General features: G+C 44.1%; 1 protein-coding gene across 3 annotated transcripts in view; it reads left to right on the forward strand.

Annotated features, from left to right (window-relative positions):
• SHISA9 (shisa family member 9) overlaps nt 1–21,900 on the forward strand; it is a 284,780-nt gene extending 262,880 nt beyond the window's left edge. For 2 of the 3 annotated variants that reach the window (XM_054589593.1, XM_054589594.1), the window contains one exon: nt 18,044–21,900. In XM_054589593.1, the coding sequence (XP_054445568.1) occupies nt 18,044–18,423 (380 nt within the window). In that variant the 3' untranslated portion in view covers nt 18,424–21,900. Of the gene's footprint in view, nt 1–3,224; nt 3,273–18,043 lie in introns of all 3 variants that reach the window. The other variant, XM_054589592.1, reaches the window with a different exon arrangement.
• Nucleotides 21,901–23,117: the final 1,217 nt, after the last annotated feature.

The raw sequence follows: 23,117 nt of genomic DNA on the forward strand, positions 1-23,117 counted from the left end.
TTAACATACAATTGCCCAGATTGCACTTTGAAGGAAATAGTTAGAGCCATATCTTTCACTCCAGTTGGAAGGGAAAGACATGCATGAAAGCAAACTCACTTTGGGATTTTCATAAAGTAAACAAGCAAGCAAGCCAACAGCACGGCCTTTTGGAGGACCAGCAAAGAGGCAGCCCAAAGCTCTTTGTTCTCCCCATCTATCTCCTGGACAACAAGGACCCATGCCCAGATGAATAGCTACAGTCTATCAAAGATTCTCTTTCACTCAGTTAAACCTCTTTACTAAGTCAGAAGTGTGGTTCAAACGTTTTGGAAACATTTCCCCCAAGACTGAAGTTGAGAAGTGTTTCTTGTGGGAGACTGAGTCAAAACATCACCTAAAATTTTAGTTGAGCGCACGATTTCTCTAACCTGAACCACCCATGTGAGGGGTGGTTACAATGTGAAGACCCACTTTATGGTTCCTCGTAGGTCAGTGTTTACAAGACAGAGCTGTTTGTCAAAATATCCCTAAGTGTCACCTCATAGTTCAGAGAGGGGAGAATCCTGCCTCCAGAACTGGAGAAAGACCAGCGTTTTATCTTTTAAATTCCTAAAGGGCTTTGCAAGCAGAAAATTGCCCCCAGAATGGCATTTATCTCCCATTGGCCCCAAGTCTAGTTTTCCCTCTAGGTGTCTGAGGGTTTAAGTTCCTGCCTGCCAAAGATTCCTGAGGATGGGCTGTTGAGATGCTTGGGTGCAACTTTAGTTACCTGCTAAGAGAGACAGGATGTGTCAGCATGATTGATAAATGCTGTGGGACCTTTGTTTTTAATTCAAAATTGTAATAAGAAAATATTTTCTTTTTTACTATTTGACAGATGATAGACTATTTTTTTGGAACCATTTTACATTTTCCAACAGCACTTTTTAAAACTATAGCAACAGTGCACTAAGACATGTGGGAATTGCTCCTTCACTCTCGCTGCTGGTGTGAAAACCCCAAATGATGCATAAAGACCTCAACCATGAATTGACCTCTGCTTGTTATTTTTTATTTTAAGGTATGGCGGAAAGGGAGCTAGTATCACTGAACTCCCAAAGAGCACACACCTCGGGGTTAGTCCCAGCGTTTTGCAGATGGGGAAAGTGAGACTCCGTACAGTTAAGTAATTTTCCCAGAGTTAGACTTTTAGTGGATGGCAGAGACAAGAGTCATGTTCAGGATTGCCTGATTCAGAATTCTATGTTCTTTCTACGAAATGATGCTGTCTTCCAGAGAGCAATTTCTGGCATCGAAGGGACATAACAAAAGAAAACAAAAAAAGATGGAAGAGGCCCATTTTCCCCTTTTTGTAAAGGAGGACTTAGTAAGGTATTCACTGTTTTTCATTGTTTGATGGCAAAAATTTTCCCATGATGCTGTGTATAATTGAGATATAACATATTTAAAGTGTACTCTAGTTGCAGGGTAATTTACACATAGTGAAAGTACACAGATCATAATTTTACAATAGTGTGATTACTGAAATATACATACACTAGGGTAACTGACATCCCAGTAAAGGTAAGAGATATTTTCATCTCTCAGAAAGTTCCCTCATGTCCCCTTCTTCTCAATGCCTTAGGCCCATCCCTTTTTTAATAAGAATTTAATTTGTCACCTCCAAAATACTTATCTAATGTCCACTAGTGCTGCCAAGTGCACAGTAAAACCTTAACTATGTTTTGATAGCTTATGTGCCATCTGATTAAGAGCCCTTATTAGCAATGGATTTATGAAATAAAACTTGTCATTGCCTTGCTGGAGCTAAGCCCTGGCTTAGGTAATGGGGACAGTGGTGACTACCGCGTGGCTCCTGCCTTCAAGGCAAAGTGATGGATTTGACTTGGGGGTGAGGTGGCTTCTTTGAGGTCAGTGACTCAGTGATGGCCAGTCTTGTGTCCACCCGCACAGAAGATCTGGGACCACATAACTATTTCCAGATGTCAATGACGCCAGCTCAGAGAAAGAAGAAACATGAAGTCATATCAGGCGGGTCCCACTTAATTTTAACTTTGTCACCCTTCCTGTCCCTCCAATTTCCCCTCTGTTATGAGTGATGAGGGTATAGAGTTCATGTCCATAGGGGGAATGTGGCAGTTTGAGTGTCCTTTGGCACGGCTGAGAGGCCAACCGGAAATGTTTAAATGGGGCCAGATTTGTGCGCTGTAATCATTCAGATCACAGACTGTTCCCTGCGTCTACTCTCAGCTGGCAGCCTGATCTATCTCTGGAAACTATGCATAAATGTTGAGAACTTGGTCTTTCCAGGTAGATTCCTAAGACAGAAAAGGGAGCTGGTGGCATCCACTGATTGGTCAGACCTGCAGCCAATGAGCAGAAGCTGCTGCAAAGACAAGTGTGCAGGTTTGCCCCGCTTTGAGTAAGACCCAATCTTACAGAGAAAGCCTACCAAGGACAAACACAGGGTGGGTAGCCATAGCCATCTTTTACTTTATGAAAATGGTCCCCATGGGGTTCTGCTAATAGTGTGAGAGTCCCCCAGCATGCATTCAGAACCTCTGAAATGGAATTCAATTTGGAGAAACTGATTTTATAACCAAAATTACAGGTCTTATAGGATTCTCAGATGACCAGCTTAGCTTTTAGGGGAATTTGTGTACCTTAGGAAAAGTGACACCTTGGAGAAACTTGAATGCATTCATTCATTCAACAATATTTTTCAAGCATAGCTGCCATCCAGCATTTAAAGTTGCAGTCAGCAGAGTCTGTCGCTACCTTGAACTTGACACTAATAATGCACCTCCCCACCTTTTCAGACGGGAGATTATGGTAAAATGGGATCAAAATTTATTTCTTTTTGACAAAGTGTTGTCATTAACCAAAGTCACCTCATGTAACTCAGATTTTCGTCTCTTTCCTAGACAGTTGAGATTTAGAGCTAGTCGCTGCCTAAGAATTCTCTCTCTTTCTTTACATTACTGAAAACATCTAGGCCCTTTGCAGGGGCTTCTTTGGATCCTCTGCAGGCCTTGTCTTGAAACTGCGTCAAGGCCTTGCAGAAAGAGGTGCTTACACAATCTGATTTGCACATTTGGTTTTTCGCCCTGTTCCCTGTGTCCCCCTGAGGCCCGCCCCCCTTGGAGGCTCCAGCTGGGACCTCCAGCAGCACCTGGGTGTGAGGGCACAGCAAAGCTGGGAAGCAAGAAACAGATCAGCATCTCTCAATTGTTATTTTTTAGGAAGTTCTGATGGTGACTGGGCAGTGGCGACACTTAAGTCACCAAAAGGTACCGTATGGCTTTTTCTAGCTCTTTTGTACAGGTGTTGTCAGATTTGACATTAATCAGTGAAGACACAGAGAGTCCTGGTATCTGTCTATGACCCAGTACACATGTGTGTCCATGTTGGATGGACCTGCAAGTCCGTCTGAGTTCCAGTGTATAGGTGTTGTGTGTGTGTTTGTGTGTACGTGCATGTGTGTGTGTTGGAGGGGGGGAGCCTAGTGTGCTTGGGGCCCATGGTTGAAGGATTACTGCTTTGTACTTCCCAATATATACTGCCTGAAGGAAAACGTTACTCCCAGAAATCATCCCAGGTAAGACCTCCAGGAAATGTTGCCGTTTCTCAGAAAGATACACGGGGAAAATGGCAAAACACAAGGTAAATTAATGCAGGGAAAAAACACAGCATCTGAGGGAGAGATAAACAGAGAGACAAACATTCCTTGGGTCTTGGGAATGATGGAGTTTTTAGGGAACAGAATACTATTTTCATCTTTCCTGAGGTAGCATCACAAGTTAAGGAGCTGGTTGACTGGAGTCTGTCAATTAGCTGGGTGAGCAAGAGGTAGCTATATCTCGTTACCTCCCTATTATGCGCAAGAGTGCTATGTTATCATTTAATTCTCTGATGACCCAGTGTAGGTGTTGCATCCCCCTTCCGAGATGAGAACATGGGTATCTGAGGGAGGATGCCTCGCTTGCCTAAAGTCACAGGGCTGCTAAGTGGTAGAGCTGTAGTTTGAATCTGCGTCTGTCTGTCTGGCTGTAATGCCGAAGTTATTTCCCACTGGGGTGTGATAGGAGCAGCTATTTTCAGAACAGACCTGAGACTTGTCTCTTCTTTTTTCAGTCCTGGTGCTTTGTTGCATTGGTGGTGGGGAGGCTGCAGTAGCCCCAAGGAGGTGGAGGTGGAACTCTTTCGTGGCCTTGAGCAGGGGGAAATTAGCAGACATTGCAGGGCTCTAGGCAGGAGACTGGCGTGACCAATTTGGCATTCTCAAAAGATAGCTCTGGTTTCCAAGTGGAGACTCGCTTAGGAGAGAGGGGACGGGCACTGGTGACACCCGCCAGGAGGCCCTTGCAGTCATCCAGGTGGGCGGTGAGCTGAGCCTGGGTGGGTAGAAGAAGGAGGGAAGAAAACAGAGTGGAGGGGTAATTGAGAAGCTGTGGAATACGGTGAATGAGTGCATGTGCGTGGGGAGGAGGGAGCGGTGTGCCCACCGGTGGCTCACTCCTCCGAGCCATTTGAGCGTACCTCACGGACCCTACAGGGTTGTTAAAACCCGGATTCCTGGGACCTACCAGAGATGCTGATTTACTGGGCCTTGGGCAGTGTCCCCGTTGGGTTGAGTTGCTAAGATAGTCTGAAGAGATACTGATGTTGCATGTCTGGGGACTGCACTTTGGAAATCACTGCAGTAGAGAGATTTTGTTAGAAAATGAAACCCTTTGATTAGGTCTCCAGGTATCTTTTGCGGGCTGAGGGCCCTGAAGAAGGGAGCCACTTTGACCTGGGTCCCAGAGGCTCAGAAACAGCCTGCGCTCTGGGAGGTGAGAAAGGAGGCGAGGGGGCTGCACTGTATTCCTGTCTTAGGGGACAGAGCTTTAGACCCAGGTGTCTAGTGAGAATCCCTTGCCTGTTCAGTTGTTGCCTTGAGAGAGGCAGATTTTTGGGTCTTGCATTAGATAATAACTGTCCACATGTCAATGTCCATTTTTAGAAATGCAAACAATTTGGAACATGACAGACCTACTAATTTGAGGCATAAACTCTTTTTTCCTCCCCTGTGAAAAACAAAGCCATTATGATTCCCGTGACAGCATTTGGAGGCAGTCAGCATCCTTGTCCTTATATCAGCCTGTTGTTGTCCGATGCGTTTAGAAAATGGTTCAAGCCAGGTCAAAAGCAAGGGCTTGGAAGCTGTTTTTCTACCCAAACTGGGCTAATTTCACCTGTCCTGCTAAATGCGCCTTTATTTATCCTGTCTGCTAGGAGAGAGAAGGGACCCGGAAAGGCCCAGGCCACGTTCCTGGGGGGTCATGATCTCCCTCGAACCTGTAGACCCCAAGTCCTGAGTCTCCATGCGGCATGATAACAAGGTTGGGGAGTTTGTATGGCTCCTGCCTCCCGTACCCCGCCACCTTCTTCAATGAGAGACGTAAGCAGGGTGTGATGGGCTTAGCCTCAGACACACCTGGGTTTCAGTCGTGGCCCCATCGTTTGGTATTCTTGTTACCCTCAGCAAGTCACTCAGCCAATCTGGGCCTCTATTTGTTTTTGTTTTTGTTTCTGTTTTTGTTTCTGTTTTTTTGATCTATAAAATGAAGACAATATCATGTTAAGAATGAGATGAGACATCATGTATCACACATGTCATGGTGCCTGGCATATGGGAAGTGTATATGCATGAAGGTCATTTCTGATATTATTGCTACTATTATCAGGAGAGCTAATGAAAGGCTCTGAGAAATCTTGTGGTAACAAAAACTCAAACTCTGCATAAACCATCATTTTCCAAACACCTTGGACGTCTGATCTCTTCTTTTCAGGAAAACCAGGTAGTATCTTTACATCCAGTGGCAGGAATGTTCCTAGGAGCCCACTTTGGAAACTGGGAATGAGAGGATAAATAGGCCCAGGGGTGAGTGTCACCCGGGGAGGCGGGGTAAGGAAGGGGTAGTTGTGAAGAAGAATTGACAAGGTCCCTGAAGGTACAAGTTTTCTGCTTTGACTCACATGGACTGTAAGTCACTTTGGAGGAAATTCTATCAGCCAGGACAGGAATTGGCAAATAAATCATACCGTTTGCACTATTCTGCAATCACTCCTGAAGGTTTACCACACAGGTCGCCCCCTAGTGGCCACTGCTGTTGATCTACTTAGGCCCAGCCCTTGGGATTCCTGGCATATTTGTTTAAAGCCCAGGACAGAAGACACCGCCACCTCAAGCCCAGTGGACTCTCTTAATCAGTATGAAGGAGCGCCTTTTTAAAGCTGTTTATTTTTCAACATGAATCTTTGAACGTGACCTGTCCCTTTGTCTAGTGCTGCTGCATTGCAACACTGAACTTAGAAGAAACTGCCAGCACAGTACTGTGATTTAATCACTCTGGCTCTGATTAGAATCAGGCTGTATGCAAGCCACTCACATGCTCAGAACACCCATTTCTACCATTTGCAAAGCAGAAGCAATGATAATATCCATTCTGCATCGAGTTTGGGGGAGTAATTTTATGAGACAATGAAAGCATTACACTTCAATGAAGACAATAAAGAAAATACGCTTCACTCAGCTTTTCTGCTTTTCCAGATGAAGGAGCTGAGTTCCCCTGAGATAAATGATGTTGCTCAAAGTCACACGGGAAAATTACATCACACCCAGGACCAGGACTCAGACTTCAAAGAATGGCTTAAAGACTCCACCCAAAATTACTGGAAATGCTTGTTAGAAGTGTAAATCTTAGGCCCACACCCAGTCTTAAGGAACTGGGATTATTGGATGAGGGATCTCCACATTTTTTTCATTCATTTTTAAAAATGTACGTTCTGAATAATTTTATGTGCACTAAAGTTTGAACCTTCCCTTTTCTAAGACCCAATCCTAGATGCAAACATAATTTGCCATTGAACACCAATTTCTACATGCCTGTATTCCTCCAAATGTGATTTTTTTGCTGTTTGCTGAAATAAAACTGTTTTCTTAGTTGGGGTTTGAGCTGGGGCTACAGCCGGAAGATAAGGCGTTGGATGTAGACAGTCTTGGATTAGCTATCTTGCTCTCCTACCTCTTAGTTGTGACAGAGTAATTCGACAGCCAAATCACTTCATATCTCGGGCCTCAGTTCTCATCGGTCACATGGAAAAATGATACTGCCTTGCCACCTATCTTAATTGGGTTTAAATGAGATAGTGTTGGTAATATGGCAAAAACGGTGTCTAGTACATAGTAGGCACTCAATAAATCTTAGTTATTCCTTTTCTCTAAGAAAAATGATGTAGTTTAGTGATTATTGTTTATCCAAAAGATGCTACAGAAGGTACAAGTCAAAGAAAATGTGTAAATTGGGTTATAGTTCTGTTGGAGTGCAGACCTCTTGGGGAAGAACTTATCTAAAAGCAGCCTTAAAACACTATTTCATGAAATTCAGGCTTTTGAAATTTTCTGATTTGGGTTATTGGTTTGCTGGTGAGCAGTAGGGTACAGAGCAGGTGGAGGATAAGGAGGTGATTTTTTAAAAATAAAAATCAAATCCCACCAGCTCCTGAGTTCAGCCTCTTTTGAAAACCACACAGCAAGCACTGAAATTTTGATGAACTTCCTTGGGAACCTATATGGCATGAAGTGAGTCAGTGGAGGAGATTCTTTGCTTTGCAGAAAATTCCATTGTGGCAAGATTCTGGCAAGCATTTGAGTAATTTGGAAGTACATCTCTCTGAACCTAACCCAACTAGATCTCATTCACTTCAGACTTCACCAGCACCTTGCATGGTGCCCACAGCACATTGTAGAAACTCATAAAGTAAATTTAATAGAGTAAATTAGTAAGTGAAGTTGGGCATTCTGTTGTCTTTTCTGAAGAGCCACTGGGATACAGTAGAAAAATCAACCAGATAGAGAAGTCAGGAGAACTGCATTCTAGACCCAATGCTGCTTCTACCCAATTGGGTGCCCTTAAACCACAGCTTCAGTTGCCTTTCCTATAAAATGGAAGATTTGGGTCACTGATCTCAGTGACTCTCTCTTTCTTTGTAAGTAAAAATCCCAGGCTTTGCTCTGATTGGCTTGCCTTGTCACGTGCCCACCGTTGAACAAAACATGGTGGTAAGGGCAATGATAGGGTTTTTTTGTAGTCACTGTGGAAGAGCTAGGAAGTAGGGGAGTAGAGGGGATTTTTATCCAGACCACATGGACCAGGAATAGTGGTGAGGTAGATCCCTACTTGAAAACTGGGGGCTCTTCCTGGAAATAGGATGAGTGAATGATTGGTATTCATATCAGTTATCTCTTGCCACAATAGTGCTGTGTAACAAACAACCTCAAGCCTCATGGCTTAAAAATGATTTAATTCAGCATTTATTGAGATCAGGCATCTTTGTGCCTGTGATTTATGCAGATGTGGAGGTTCTTCTAGCCTCATCTGAGTTCGCCCATGTGTCTGGGAGTTGGTTGGATATCGGCTGATCTAGACTGGTTTTAGCTGGAATGACCAACGTGACTTGACTGTACTCCAGGTGTCTTTTCTCTTCGGATAGGGTAGCCTAGACATGTTCTCATGATGTGGAAGAGAACAACCCCAAAACAGCAAGCACTTCTTCAAACATCTTTAGGTTACCTCTGCTTACATGCATTAGTCACATGGATGAATTCAGAATCCAGTTGTGGGGAAACAAGATCCTTCTTTTGGGGGTGAGTTTCAAAGTCACCTAAAAAGAGTGTGGATACAGGGAAGGGTGAAGAGTTGAGGTCGTTCATGCATTAATCTAACATAGGGTCCCAAATCTTAAAATTGGAAGATGGTCCTTTGTTACAGCAAACTAGCGGTAGGTACATAGGATTTAAGATAGTTAAACTTTTTTGCTTCATTTAAAAACTACTAGTTGGATAACATTTTACCAGCTGGGAAAGTGTTCAGAAGACAAACCACACAGTGAGTTTCTGAAAGGAAATATCTCTATCTATGGAACAGCAATGCAGGATGCATACAAAGGCAGTGGATGAGTGCACGGCTTCCATCTGACCCCTTCATACAGAGGGCTCTGTGGTCAGCCATGGCTAGAGCATGAGATCATCCACCTTCGTTCAACAGCCTCTCAGAAAGTGGTGACTGCATAGCAGGACTGCCTAAGGGGAGAGACAAAGGGCTTGAGGATTCAGAGGGCTGTCAGCAGCAAGACATTGACAGAGGGCTCCCTGCGGCCACAACAGAAGGGCTCATGGTACAGCCTGGACAGTTTCGGTACAAAGCTCCAGCCAGGCACTGTTTCAAAATCCTCTCCAGCAAAGACAGCAATACCTCATGTTGGGAAACCTCAGGGTTAAGACGAAAAAGGGCCAGGCTTCTGGACTCTCCCTATCAGTTTTCTCTCGTAGAGAGACATGGCTTCAGGAAAGGTATGGGGCCCTGTGGGAAGAGCCCAGAGCCCTGGGCTTCATTAGGATCTGGTTCAAGTGTGATTTTTTTTCCTACTCATGTCTCTTCAACAAGGCCCAAGACCAAGTGAAATGGGGCTAATTTCCCACTAAGATGAACCTTCTTGTCTCCTCCCCAGCCGCCTTTTGCCTGGGAAGCTAGGCTTTCTTCCTGCCTTTCTTGTTTCTGCCTGCTGAGACAGCCTCAGGAAACTGCACAGCTTTAGAGAATATACTTCAAAAGAAGAGAGAAATACCTGGATATTTTTTAACAACATGAACTCTTCCACTTTCCATTTTTTAATTCAGCTTGTGAAGGATAAAAAAAAATCAGACCCAGAAAATATTCCTATTTAAGTAAAAAGTAAATACTGCCCTACTGTACCAAAAGGCCCCACAAATACAGTGGCTTAAAAGAAAGAAGTCTATTTTTCTTTTGTGGTATAGCCTCAAGGGTCTAGACTGGTGGGGAAACTCTGCTCCAGGTCATGACTCAGGGACCCAGGTTCCTTCAACATTGTTGCTCTACCTCCTTCTACCATATTATCCTTTTCTGCATTGTTAGAGTTGATTATTGGTATAACCTGTGAAAAGGGGGAAGAGAGAACATCCAAAGCAACCAGTTGAAGTGAAAATTGGATGCATCATTTTCACTACCATTTATTGGTGACAGGTTAGCCCCCTGACCAAATTTATCTTCCTAGAAAACTGGGGAGATTTCTTTTGCAGCTGAGTGGCCACACACCCAAGAAAACAGGAAGTTCATATGTATTATGTTTATATATATCATGTATGAATGATAGGAGATGTATGCTATTGTTTTGGTTGAACCAATTTCCCATAATAAATCTCCTACCTTGTATATAAGTAAAATATAAAGACATATATATCCCCTATGGATATTCATATATATGAGTAATAGGATCCATATATAAAAGGAGATTTATTAAGAAGAATTGGTTCATGTGGTTATGGAGGTGGAGAAAGTCCCATGATCCATTGTCTGGAAATTAGAAACCCAGGATAACTAGTGGTATAATTCTAGTCTGAGTCTGAAGGTCTGAGAACCAGGGGAACCCATTCTAAAGGGCAGGACAAAACCAATGTCCCAGCTCAAACAGGCAGGCAGGAAAGAAATGCATCCTTCTTCCTCTGCTTTTTGTTCTACTCAGTCCCTCAAAAGGTTAGCCGATGCCCACCTACATTGGGGAGGGCAATCTAATGAGTTCACCAATTCAAATGCTAATCTCACCCAGAAATACCTTCACAGGCACACTGAGAAATAATGTTTAATCTGGACAACTCATGGACTGGTTGAGTTGACACATAAAATTAGATAGCACAGACTAGATGATCAGAAGATGAAGCATCCTGCCCACTTGTAATATTTTAGAGAATGTGATTAGAATTGAAATATATCCAATGCTTTCCTTCCTTCACCAAATGCATATTATTGTACCCCTACTCTGTGCCAAGTACTGGATTTGGTGTTGGGGATGCAATAGTGAGCAGAGCAGATATTATCTCTTACCTGATTGGAGTTTTTATTCTAGTCAAGGAAGACAGATGATACACAAGTAACTAAGAAAGATAATTTCATATTATGATACAGGTTAAGAACATATTAAAATAGAGAGAGGTGATAAGAGCAACTGGGGATGTGGGGCTCTGTTTTGATTGGGTCATCAGGAAGTATTTTCTGATGAGGACCTTTGATCAGAGAACCAAATGACAAGATGGACCCAGATATGCAAACAAAAAGAAGAGCATTTGGCAGAGAGAACAGCAGGGGACAGAGTCCAATGGCAATAAGATGAAAAGCATGGTGCGTTCAGGAGCAGACGGGAATCCTGTACGAACTGTGTTGAATAGTGTCCCCTCCAATATGTGTCTTTGTGGAACCTCAGAATATGACCAGACTTAGAAGTGCAGCCTTTGCAGATGTAGTCAGGTTAAAATCAGATCATACTGGATTAATGTGGGTCCTAATCAAATGTCCTGTATCCTTATTAGAAAAGGGAGATTTGGACACAGGGACACATACACAGAGGATGGCCATGTGAAGTCAGAGACAGACTGATGTAGCTACAAGGCGCAGAATGCTAAAGATGGCTGCATCCACCCGAAGCTGGAAGAAACAAGGAAAACCCTTGCATAGAGCCTGGAGGGAGGGGCTTGGCCCAGCTGACACCTTGACTTCAGACTTCTGGCCTCAAGAACTGTGAAAGAATAAATTTATATATTTTTTAAGCCACCTTATTTGTGGTAATTTGTTATGCTAGCCCTATGAAACTAATCCACTTTGTGATGGGTTCATATTAAGTGTGGAAGAGTTGAAAGTGGACAAATAGCTGAGGCCGGGTCATGTAGGCTTTAGGGGCCATTGCAAATAACTTGGGTTTTATTGGTAGGTGTGACGGGAAGATTAATTACTTAATTTCCACATGTTCTTGGACCAAAGACAGGGACAAATGAGGAATGGCGAAAGCTTTGGTTTGCTTACCATGTAAAATCCATCACCTGAGTGAGACCCAAGAATATCGCCATGTGAGAAGGAACTGTAGGAACCCCTCCTTAAGATATCTTTGGCCCAAGGAAAGAATGTAGGTGGGAGGCCACCTGCCGAGACCCTCAGATGTGCACCTTGTTTTGATAAGTGGTTATTACTTTGACTCTTTCCATTTCCACAGAAGCAAGGCCCCATCCCACCTCACACCTGTACAAGTGTCTGCTGCTAATTAAGAGAGAGACAGATGGAGGAAGGTACAGTTTAATTTTATACCCTCAGTTCCTTCAAGGCAATTAGGCTTATTGGAAGGAAAGCGCCTTTTTCATTCTTTCTTCCTCTTTTTAAATGAAGAAAAATCAAACCGGAGAGAACCAGTGTTGTTGAAAGCCTCACACATCTGTTTCCTGGTTGGCTTGTCAGCCATCTGCCCATGAGGTACCAGGGCTGATTAGGTTAATGCATTTATTAATGGGGCTTACAAGGCTGTTCAATGAATCTGTTATTTTTTTCACAAGTTCTTTTAATATACTAAGACAGGGACCACACTGCACAGAGCCGAGAGTGTCCATGTCAGCGTTTCTTTCCCCTCCCTGGGAGCCAAAGCAGAGGTGACCAGAAGCACTGGAGAGAGGATTCCAGGAAAATTGCATTTCCTAGTTATGGGAACAGTTCATCCACCACCAACCACAGTATTGCTGAAATACTTTTGAAAATAACTCTTTGAAGGACAGTTCTTTTGCCCCAAGCAAGATATCTGTGCCTGTTCTTCATTTCTCTAAAACATTTCCGAGTCCAGTGGAGGGAGAACGGTCAGACAAACAAACAGATGTGAATGATATCATCTTGCCTACAGGACATTAGATGGTCTGATGACCCTTGTTCTGTTTACTCTACCACACAGATATCTTTTCAGTTTCTTGAAGACACTATGTTCCTTCCCACCTGAGGGCTTTTGAAAATGCTGTTCTGTATCAGTTATCTACTTCTGCATTACCAACTACCCAAAGCTTAGTCGTTTAACACAGCCACCAGTTATTGAGCTTCTGATTCTGGGTCAGCTGGGGAGGTCTTCTGGTTTGGGTGGGATTGGTTGGTCTTGGCCAGGCTTACTCAGGATCTGGAGTCAGCTGGCAGGTCAGCTGATAGCTGTATGGTCTCAGATGACCTTGCTCAGTATCTGGCAATGAGCAGGCTATTGGTTGTGGTGAACATGGGCAACCAGCACACGGGTGTCTCATCCTGCAGGAGGCTAACCTGGGCCTCCTTCTTCATGTGGAGGCAGGATTCCAAGAGCTCCAAAGCAGAAGCCATAGAACTCCTAGAAGGCCAGATTCAGGGCATGCATGGCATCAAAACCAGTTACAAGGCCAGGCCAGGTTCAAAGGGTAGAGAAGTAGACTCTACCTCTTTATTGAAGAAACTGCAAAATTGTATGGCCACTTTTGCTGTATACCATGTTCCTTCACCTGCAATGCCACCTCTGTGACTCTTTACCTCCAGATTGTAGCTACAGAGCACGTTTTCATCCCCGATCAGCTCTTCATCCCAGACAGATCAATGCCCCTTCTTATGCCATTTCATAGAGCAAAGTAAGTCCTCAACGCATATGGTGGGAGGAAGAAAGCAAAGAGGGAAGGAAGAAATGAGAGAAGGATGGTTGGTTTGGATGTGTGCCTTTGTGTTGAGCAGGTAGCCTGGTACAGAGTGAGTGCTCAATGAATGTCTGTTGGACTTAACCCAGTTCTTTCAGAGGCCAGGAAGCAAAATATATGTACTGAATAGTGATAGATTTCGTAGTTGTGCCATGTAGCTTATATATCTCATAGAATTCATTCCTCCCAATAAACTGGAGAGTAGTTTATATTATTCTTATTTTACCTAAGAAAATAGAGTTTTAATAAGTTAAGTGGCATTCCTGAGGTCTCATAAATTCAAATGTGTCTCATTGCAGAGCCCACAGACTTTCCTGACCACTCCACTCTTGTACCATGTACTAAACACTTTCTGTGCTCAGGGAGTACCCGATGCCAGGTTCACCAAGAGACCAGTTCAGGGTAGGGTGTGGAGAAGGATGTAGATTTTCCATGTGGAACTCCATGATTCCTCTTAATGGGGGCTTCTTCCCATAGAGGCAAGAACAGAATGCCTCTCAGACTATTTTTCTTTGGAGCTTTTTGAGAAGACATTACCTATCTCAGCTGTTAGGACATCTACTTCATAATCAATTCTCTCAGCTTGTCATAAACAAGAACCCTTGAAGGTATCCCTTGCTCTGGGCAGACCGTTGCCTGCTCCATTAGACTAGTCCATTGCCTGGAAAGAGAAACACCAAATGAATGACTCTGGATCATGCCTGGGGACATGATGATAGTGAGTGAGACTTTTAGTCAGAGACCACTAGGAGGAAAGGGGGAAAGGAGTATCCACTCCAACTATTGCCCCAATATTCTCTATTCCGTTACAGAATTTTGCTTGTATATTCCTTTACTGAATGTTTATTTATTGAGTCTCTGATATCTGCCAGGAATGGGTCTGGACATTGCTTAAGCAACGATGAGCAAAAATCAGGCCTGGCCTTGCCCTCTTGGAACTCTAGTGGGAGAGATAAACAGTAATTAATGAACTGTATAAAGAAGGTCAAACAGCAGGCATGATATGTGCCATGGACAAGAGCCTAAGTGTAGTGGGATCTGACCTTGACAGACTTCTTAGAATGGAGGGGTATCTGACATGAGAGGCAGGTGGGAATATCAGGAGTGAGACAGGAGCTCATTGCCTTTTAGTGCTTTACAAAAATCTATGTGCCAGCCCTGTGCTAGATGCCCAGGCTCAGCCTGTGGTTCTCAATCCTGCCTGCACGTTAGGATCACCCGAGGGTGGAGCTTTAAAAAAATCTGTGTCTGAGCCAGACCCTCAGAGATTCTGATTAAATTGCAGAAGATGCCCAGGAATCTGAAATCTTTAAAAATACCCCAAGTGACTCCCATGTACTGCCACAGTTGAGAGTCACTGAGTTGTACAGATGGAAAGGTAGGGTCCCTTGAAGCACTCATGGTCCTGTGGGAGGACATAGATATGAAAATGGAAAATTATAAAACAGCATGGTCAGTACCATGATAGAGAGAGCTGGGTACCTGCTGGAGCCTGAGAGAACCAGGAGGCAACACCTTAGCTAAGTCGTGAAAGATGAATAACAGGGAGTCTTACATAATGAAAGGACAGGACAGCTCAGCTCCAACATCTGGTTCTCGTACCAACTCAGAGACCTCACTGCACTCATAAGACCAGATATTCTTCACAGCATTGACCATATTTATACATCTATGTAATTTGTGTGACTATTTGGTCACTACCTGTTCCTCCCTAGTAGAATATCTGCACCATGACAGCAGAGACAAAGTCTGTTCTGATTCTGCCTTATATTTCTAGTGTCTAGCTCTGCCCCATGCCTACTTGATGAATGACCCAATAACTGAACAAATAACACAAAGAGGTTTTGGTAGATGAGTGACATGATCACATTTTAGAAATATGCCTTTGTAGCATGGAGAATGGATGGGGGGAAGTGAAACTCAAGGCAGGGGTTGAAGCGCTATTCAGAGTCGGGGTGGGGGAATGGAATAGGTTAGGGAAGTATTTGATAGGCAAGGCCTGAAGGACTTGGCGCTTTAGCAGCTTGGGGAGAAGAGGAGGATGAAGTCAGCAGCTGTTCCCATGCTTGTGCCTGGAGTTGCTAGAGAGTTGGTGTTCCCGTGCCAGAGGGAAGGACAAGCCTGAAGAGTAGATCTGAGTGGTGTTGATGGGTTCAGGCTTGGCCTCCTGGAGTATAACTGGATACATGAACTTTGAAGTTCAAGGGGAATATCAAAGCATCTTATAGAAACTTCATGGCACTGGAAACCTAGAACTTCCTCTGGAAGGCAGAAAGATGGAGACCCAAGCTCACTCACGCCAGTTTCAGCAATGCATGGTATTTCAAGAATGTGTGCTCTTAGTATCTCCATTAGCAGACTCACAGGTTCCTTTTGGCTTTGACATTCTGTATCTTCAGACGGCTCTAGAATTTATAAAGAGGACTTCCCCTTGAAAGGTTGTATCTGTCATGACTATTCACATTAATAGGAATGGAAAACCAAGTTAAATGTATTAAGCCTGGAAAGTTAGCATGTAGCTGCCTGGGGTCTTGTGCTGAGAAGGAGCCCGAGTGGAGGTCACACTTGCCAGGAGAGATCCCTGTGATGAATGAGTGATGTCTGCTGTGGACACAGAGAGGTGGAGTATATTCTTGCCCACTCAGTTCTGGAACCAAAGCTTTCCCTCCATGGCCTTTCAAAAGTAATCAAATAATGCCTGTTGGACTTAGGTCAACCCTGGCTCAGCCACTAGCAGTTGCTAACCTTCATTAAATCATTTCACGGGCTTGAGTTTGACAGCTCTGTAATCTATCAAGCAGGGGTTAAAATCACGGTTGTTGAAAGGATCAAATGAGAAAAGATACATGGAACTGTCATGGTCTCTATGAATTTACATAAATTCACATGTGCAGTAAAATGGGATGTTATAAGTGTGGATCAAAGAGCAGCAAATATTTCTGGTCTCCCCAGAGATATGAATTCAAAGATGTATTGATAAGAAATTAATGTAAGAAGTATAGAGGATCTTATATGGAAATAATTGTAAGACAAAAAAAAATAAGAAGAGGTCTCATAAATTTCTCAAATAAATAAGGAAAGAAGATAGGAGAGAGGGAGGGGAGGAAGGAAGGAAAGAAGGAAGGAAGGAAAAAAGAGAAAGAGAAAGAAACAAGGAAGGAAGAAAAAGGGAAGAAATCGGTGCTGGAGAGTGTGGTGAAATGGAGTGGAAATTGGTATAACTCTTTTGTAGCACAGTTGGCAGTATATATCAAGGGCCTTAATAATATTCACACCCTTTAAGAGTAATCTCACTCCAGGTAATTCATTTCAGGGCTGGATAGTAAATATCTCAGCCTTGTGGGCCAGGCAGCCCCTGTCACATGGACTCAAATCAACCACTGCAAAGCAAAAGCAGCCACAGGCAACAGGAAAATGAGTAAGTATGGCTGTGTTCCAGTAAAACTTTATTTTTAAAAATAGGCAGTGGCTGGATTTGGTCTATGGGCTATAGTCTGCCATCCTCTGATGTAGATTAAGAAAATATTTTTAATGTTATTCTAAGTTCAAAATTCTAAGTACAAAGAGAGTTTAGTCTAGAAGATTCTCCTCTCAGCTTTATGTGTATTAGCAAAATATCGGCAAAACTTGAATGTTCATCAATAGGGCGATTGATTAATTGTAATAGTCCCAGTTAATATAATATCCTGTAGGCATTAAAATCTGTCTATTAATAATTTATAACAATGGGAGGAATGCTTGATAGAATATTACATGAGAATCAGCTGTTTATAATGATAATTATGGTAATAGTGGCAGCTCATATCTAAGCCCTTTACACACATCATGTCCTTTAACTCTCCAAACAGCTCTATGAAATGTACATTTTATTGTGAATACTTGCCTTATACAGAAGCCGACAATAGTTAAAGTTATTTAGCCAGAGTTACACTGCTAGTAGTTGACAGAGCTGGGGTTTGAACACAGGTCTGCTTAACTGGAAAAGCAAACAAACACACTGATAAAAATCCCCAATTCGTTCTATTTACTACAAAGGCCAGGAGAAAAACACACTCAAGTGTTGATATTGGCTCTCTTGAGTGGTGGAGAAAGATATTTCTCCACACACTTAGTATTTTCTCTGACAAGAATATGTCATTTTAATAACGAAGAAACAACTCTTGTATTTGATAAGAAAGCCAAGGATGGCAGAACGTTAGGGGTGACTGACTGGTGGGAGAAGTGTTTATTTGAGGGGGTCTAGAGATGCTTTTGGGGCTGCCCTGACCCTCTCAGTCCTGCTTTCGTTTGTCAGAAGGACATGCCCCCGTCCTTCCTTCTGTCTGTTCCAGGTGGCGTTTCTAGTGTGTGTCTCGTTTGGACTGTTGGCCACTTGGATGCGGTTTTCCGGTTGATTTGCCAGTCCCTAATTGTCTCTCTCTCTCTTCCCCCCCCACCCTCTCTACTCTCTCCTCTGCTTCTCCATCCACCTGTCCCACTACCCAGCGGACAAGGTAAATGACGACTTCTACTCCAAGCGCCGGCACCTGGCCGAGCTGGCCGCCAAGGGGAACCTACCTCTGCACCCTGTAAGAGTGGAGGATGAGCCGCGGGCCTTCAGCCCCGAGCACGGCCCCGCCAAGCAGAACGGACAAAAGTCTCGCACCAACAAGACGCCCCCACATCCCCTGGCCTACAATTCCACCACCAACTTCAAGAGCTGGGATCCCAACGAGCAGTCTCTCCGGCGGCAGGCTTATGGCAACAAGGGCAAGCTTGGCACGGCTGAGTCAGGCTCCAGCGACCCCTTGGGAACTCGCCCCCAGCACTACCCACCCCCACAGCCATATTTCATCACCAACAGCAAAACAGAAGTGACTGTGTGAGCTTTCGCTACAGGGTGCATCCTGGAGAGCACACTCAACTGAGAGGCAAAAAAACAGTCCGGCCCACACCCTCCCTGGCCTCCCCCGACACAGCCACCCGCACACTCACTCTCCACACCAACCGACCAGCAACCTGCTGGTGACAATGGAATTACGTTTTTCCTAGGTCATGCCTAACACGTGTTGGCGGGCTGCTGAGCAGGAATGAAGCATGGACATCCAGCAATACAGCAAGGGGAAACTGAAGCACCGTCTTTTGACTTCAGGCCCAAGGTTGCCGACTCACATGCCCAAACTGTGGGGCTAATTTTCCTCTTCCTCTTAACTTGAAACTAAAATCCATGATGAAACATAACAGTAGCACAATGTAGAGAAATCGTCCATTTGAGCACATATACCATTTGCCAGGATCTGTCTGTTTCTGGGTGAATGAGCCAGGGTGCAAGGCGGGTAGGAAATGAGGGTGGACACTCGAGATGAGAGTTCTTGAAAAGAGGAGTCATTTGGGAGGAACCTGTGCACATTATAAGCATTTTCTAATCCCAAGAAGTGGCGATGTGGGCACAAAATTTTGACGAGCGTGAGACAGTAACTGGACCCTAACCATTTATAGTCCTTTTCATATCATTCATGTTGGAAGCAAAAAACAACACCTACTCAGACTTGCAAAACGTAAATGACCCTGAACCCACCAACAGTGATGGGAAAGAAGGAAGATTTTAGGACTCCCATTAAGACCATGACCATGGCTATGGGAGGGATGGGCTCTTATGGCAGGCAGAGGGTCCAGAGAGTACTAAATACATTTTTTTAGAGAAAAAAAGAAAAATGAAGTATAAACCTACTACAAAACAGACAAGAACAACAAATTCGTTTTTTGTTCCAAATCTTCAAGACTTAGGAAATCAACAATGGCATCAAGAACAATTAAAAGAAAAATCACAGCTGAAAAGTTGACAAGAGGCGAGAAGGGGACACAGAGCGTCCGATTGCTGGCACGTCCCCCTTGCCTCTGAGACAAGACACAGACACTAACCAGTCCTCCACTGTCAATCTCCGACTCCCTTCCCTTCAGCCCGTTGCCGCCGCCGCTGCCGAATTTCAACTGCTTTGGACTGAAAATGTCATAAGCGTGGGTGGTGCCTTCAATGTGTTACTGTTTAATGACAGTCTTATTTCCCAAGTGCAACCTGTGTTCTTTTAGCCTCCCTCCCTCCTGTTTTTCTGCAGTGGTAGATGTTTTCATCTTCCCTTTATTGGTGAGCCCACCCCATCATACCCTCTGAGGGGGCTGCTGCAGTGTCAGGGGTACCTAAACACCAAGATCTCCCTACCTCCCACACTGTCCATGAGTTCTACCATTTACAGCTTCCCAAACCTATTAAACATTTCTGCATCCCCTAATTCCCAGGGACCCTCCAAACCACCATTCCAGATACTCAAGTGCACTCATCTCCCATCCAGAATTCCCTGAGGTTGTATTCAGGTTGGTTCTCATGGCCAGTAGACCTTGGGTGTCCCAACAAAGGCAATTTTCATGCTAGTTCTTTTTGTTTTGTGAAAGTCCAAAGAGAGCCGTTGAGAGAGAAGAGGTCTGCATTTAAGGTGCGAAATTTTCAACTAGTCCCTAAAGTTCTTAGCTAGTTGACAGGGACCTTCAAGAGACCTCTAGCTGTTCCGATGTCAGAGGCTGCCCATGGTCCCCAAAAGACTCCGAGCATATGCTGGGATGCTGGACTCCAAGTTGTGTCTCACCCAGCTCTCCCTCTGACATTGCAGAATCAGGGAAACCCGGTGGGCCTTCTCCTGTTCGCTCCCAGCTGATCTGGAGACCTTGACAATGCTTTTGTCTCTCTGGGCTTTAGTCTTCTACCTGAAACATGGAAAGTGGAGGCTTGATCAAGCTTTTTAAGCTTTTTGAAATAACAAAACTTCAGCCCATTTTTAAAAATGAAATTGTGCACAGAAACTACTACATAAGAACTTCTTTCATAACAATGTTCTGTGCTGGATGAAATGGGTGGGAGATTTAGTGCCCACTTTCTCAGCCTCTTTGCAGGGACCCCAATGCTCCCCAGAGTGGACTAAACACCACTGGGCTTAGTTTCCTTGACTTAGTTATCTGTGTACCTACCACACACTTGGGCATCTCTGTATCACTGGCACAGTATTTGTACCTAACTCGATTCATTTTTAATACATTTGACTTTTAAAAGAAAAACTTCCTGCCATCATCACAAATAGAAAACCAGTATCAGTCACCCTAAATAGTAAGTATAAAAATAAGTACAAAGGCAACAAAGCAATTGTCAAGTTCTAGCTAGATGCGATTGCCTGTGGAAGGGTCTGAACATAGAGCCTGGTGTGTTTTCTCTCTCTCTTCCAGTCTCTCCCTCCCCCCTTCTCTCCCTCTCTACTCCCCATCTCCACTCCTCTCTCCTCACTCTCTTTATTAAAACAAGATTAACAGATACTAAAGAGCTGTTAAAGATATACCAGCATCTAATGAAGATTTTCTCCTTGAAGTAACCAGATGGACTGACAAAAATGCAAAGGGAATCATTTCGTATGTGACTCAGTGTTAATTAGTGCTATGTCCATGTACTACTTAAAACTGTTTTGCGTACGCTAGTGGTACACAGCCCATGCTTCAGGAAACACTGGGCTGGCTTATCTGGGAGGTCCCCTCCAGCTCAAACATTCTGTGGTTCTTGGCTCCCTCTTAGCTCACCTTTGCTCCTTGCTCTCAACTCACTTCATCTCACTGTTATCCCAACCCTGATTAAGGACCTTTCTTGGTCTCTAAATCTACAGGATTTTATTTATTCTCCATGTTCATTCTCCTCTGAGTCAACATCATGCAGTGACTTCTGTCAGTTGGAGGGCCTGCAGCAACAGTGTGGGCAGCAAAGCTGTGGCATGGGAAGAAGGACGTAGCAGCGATGACAGCCCCCGAAGAACAGCGCTTCTCAGTCTCGTGACCTTCCCATTGGCTTTGAGAACAAACTGAGGGGGGGAGTGTGGCCAGGGAAGTGTATCCTTTGGCCTCCTCTGGGGCGGGAAGACAGACCTCATGATGCTGCAAGAGTGTAACGAGGGATGACCTAGGGAACTGTGACCACCGTGGATCAGCAAGGACCCAACAGTTAGAGGAGGGAGACATAGAAGAGAAAGCAGAGTAAAGCAGAGAGACTGTCCCTTCCGCATCCCATGCCCTGGCACTAGCTTCTACTTGCCTTTACCTGTCCCGACTTCCAACACCATGGGACCAGAGTCTGACTCCCCTTGGCCCCGCCCCCCCCCCCAGAGTGTCTCAGCCTCCATCTGCCTTGGGCTCTGCCTGGCCTCCCCATCTAACTCCCCCCAGGTTTTTGTGCAAATGGAGCATATTTTATGTGCGAATATTTTAGTAACCGTATGTTCTGCAAGTAAACCTGTGTTAATACTCGTCAACAACTGCAGAGTTTATGATACCAATAACACTTCCTACAACGAAGAAAAAAACATTTGTTTGTTTTCTAAGAATGTTTATTTGTAAACATATGTATTCACTATATTAATATGAATTTCTTACCTGGCAATAAAACTGATTATATGTGATGCTGTTGGGGTTGCCGTGGATCTTTTTAGGGTTCTATATTCTAACCTGAGTTTTCATCAGGGGATGCCAATATTAGCATGGAGAGCTACATTTTTAATTCTTAAAGTGTATGAGAGATCTTTATAGGTAAAGGAACATTTTAGTTAATAGCAACTTATACAAATTTTCCAGGAGACTTTTCTATTGGAAGTCTTTCTGATGACTCTGTGTCATGTCTATTAGTTCACTCCCTGCCTTTAAAAAGAGTCCCATGGCTAGGTATCCATTTCATAATTAAGTTTATTCTTAGAAAATCTGGCTAAGATTTGCACTTCAGTTTTTAACCAGTGACCAGGGTTGTAAAACACATGAATACTGAAAAAATGGGAGATTGGATTCTTTGCCTACTTATTAAATTTTATTTCTTGCTTGGCTTCTGTAAGCAAGGCAGATAGAAATCTGCCTTAGTATGGTTCTCTTGAAAGGGGCCCTGAGACACAGATTTGACTGCAAGTAGTTTATTTGAGAAGTGAAGGGAATGCTGGTAGGGGGTGGGGAGGTGAGACAAAGAAAAGAAAGCAGTCAATGATGGATACATTATCATAGCAGCTGCTGCTGTGAGTGCTGGAGTTCAGTGCTGCAAGGGGAGCTGCAAAAGGGTGTGGAATTATCACACCCTCAGAATTATTGCACCCAAGTGGGGACAGAAATGGGGTGCCTACACCAACTCCCATCAGCTATCGCTCGAGTATTGCTTTCAGGGGAATGTTAATATTCAAACCATCCCAGGCTGTCATGTGCAAAGGTAGAAGTATTTTTATGGCATCGGAGAAAGCCCCAGGCACAGAGATGCACCTGCTGGTTAGTGGAAGTCAGCCATTGTGCACTGAAGTCCTGAAGACCCAAGGGAGAGAGGCACAAGTTCACAGCGGCTGCTCCAAGCCAGAGGTCCGAGGTCTCCTAGGAAAGAAGCTTCCACTCACCAGATACTTAGAGAAGTTAAGCAAAGGGGATAGTGGACCACAATCTGCAGTCAGAGTGGGGGTTCTTTCACTGGGATTTGGAGACCCTTCATTGGCCAGATGGTCACTTGGTGTCCCCCAGAGGAGAACCC

Source organism: Pteronotus mesoamericanus, unplaced genomic scaffold (assembly GCF_021234165.1).
Source record: "Pteronotus mesoamericanus isolate MK-2021 breed Mesoamerican mustached bat unplaced genomic scaffold, CSHL_Meso_final scaffold_167, whole genome shotgun sequence".
Classification (NCBI taxonomy): domain Eukaryota; kingdom Metazoa; phylum Chordata; class Mammalia; order Chiroptera; family Mormoopidae; genus Pteronotus; species Pteronotus mesoamericanus.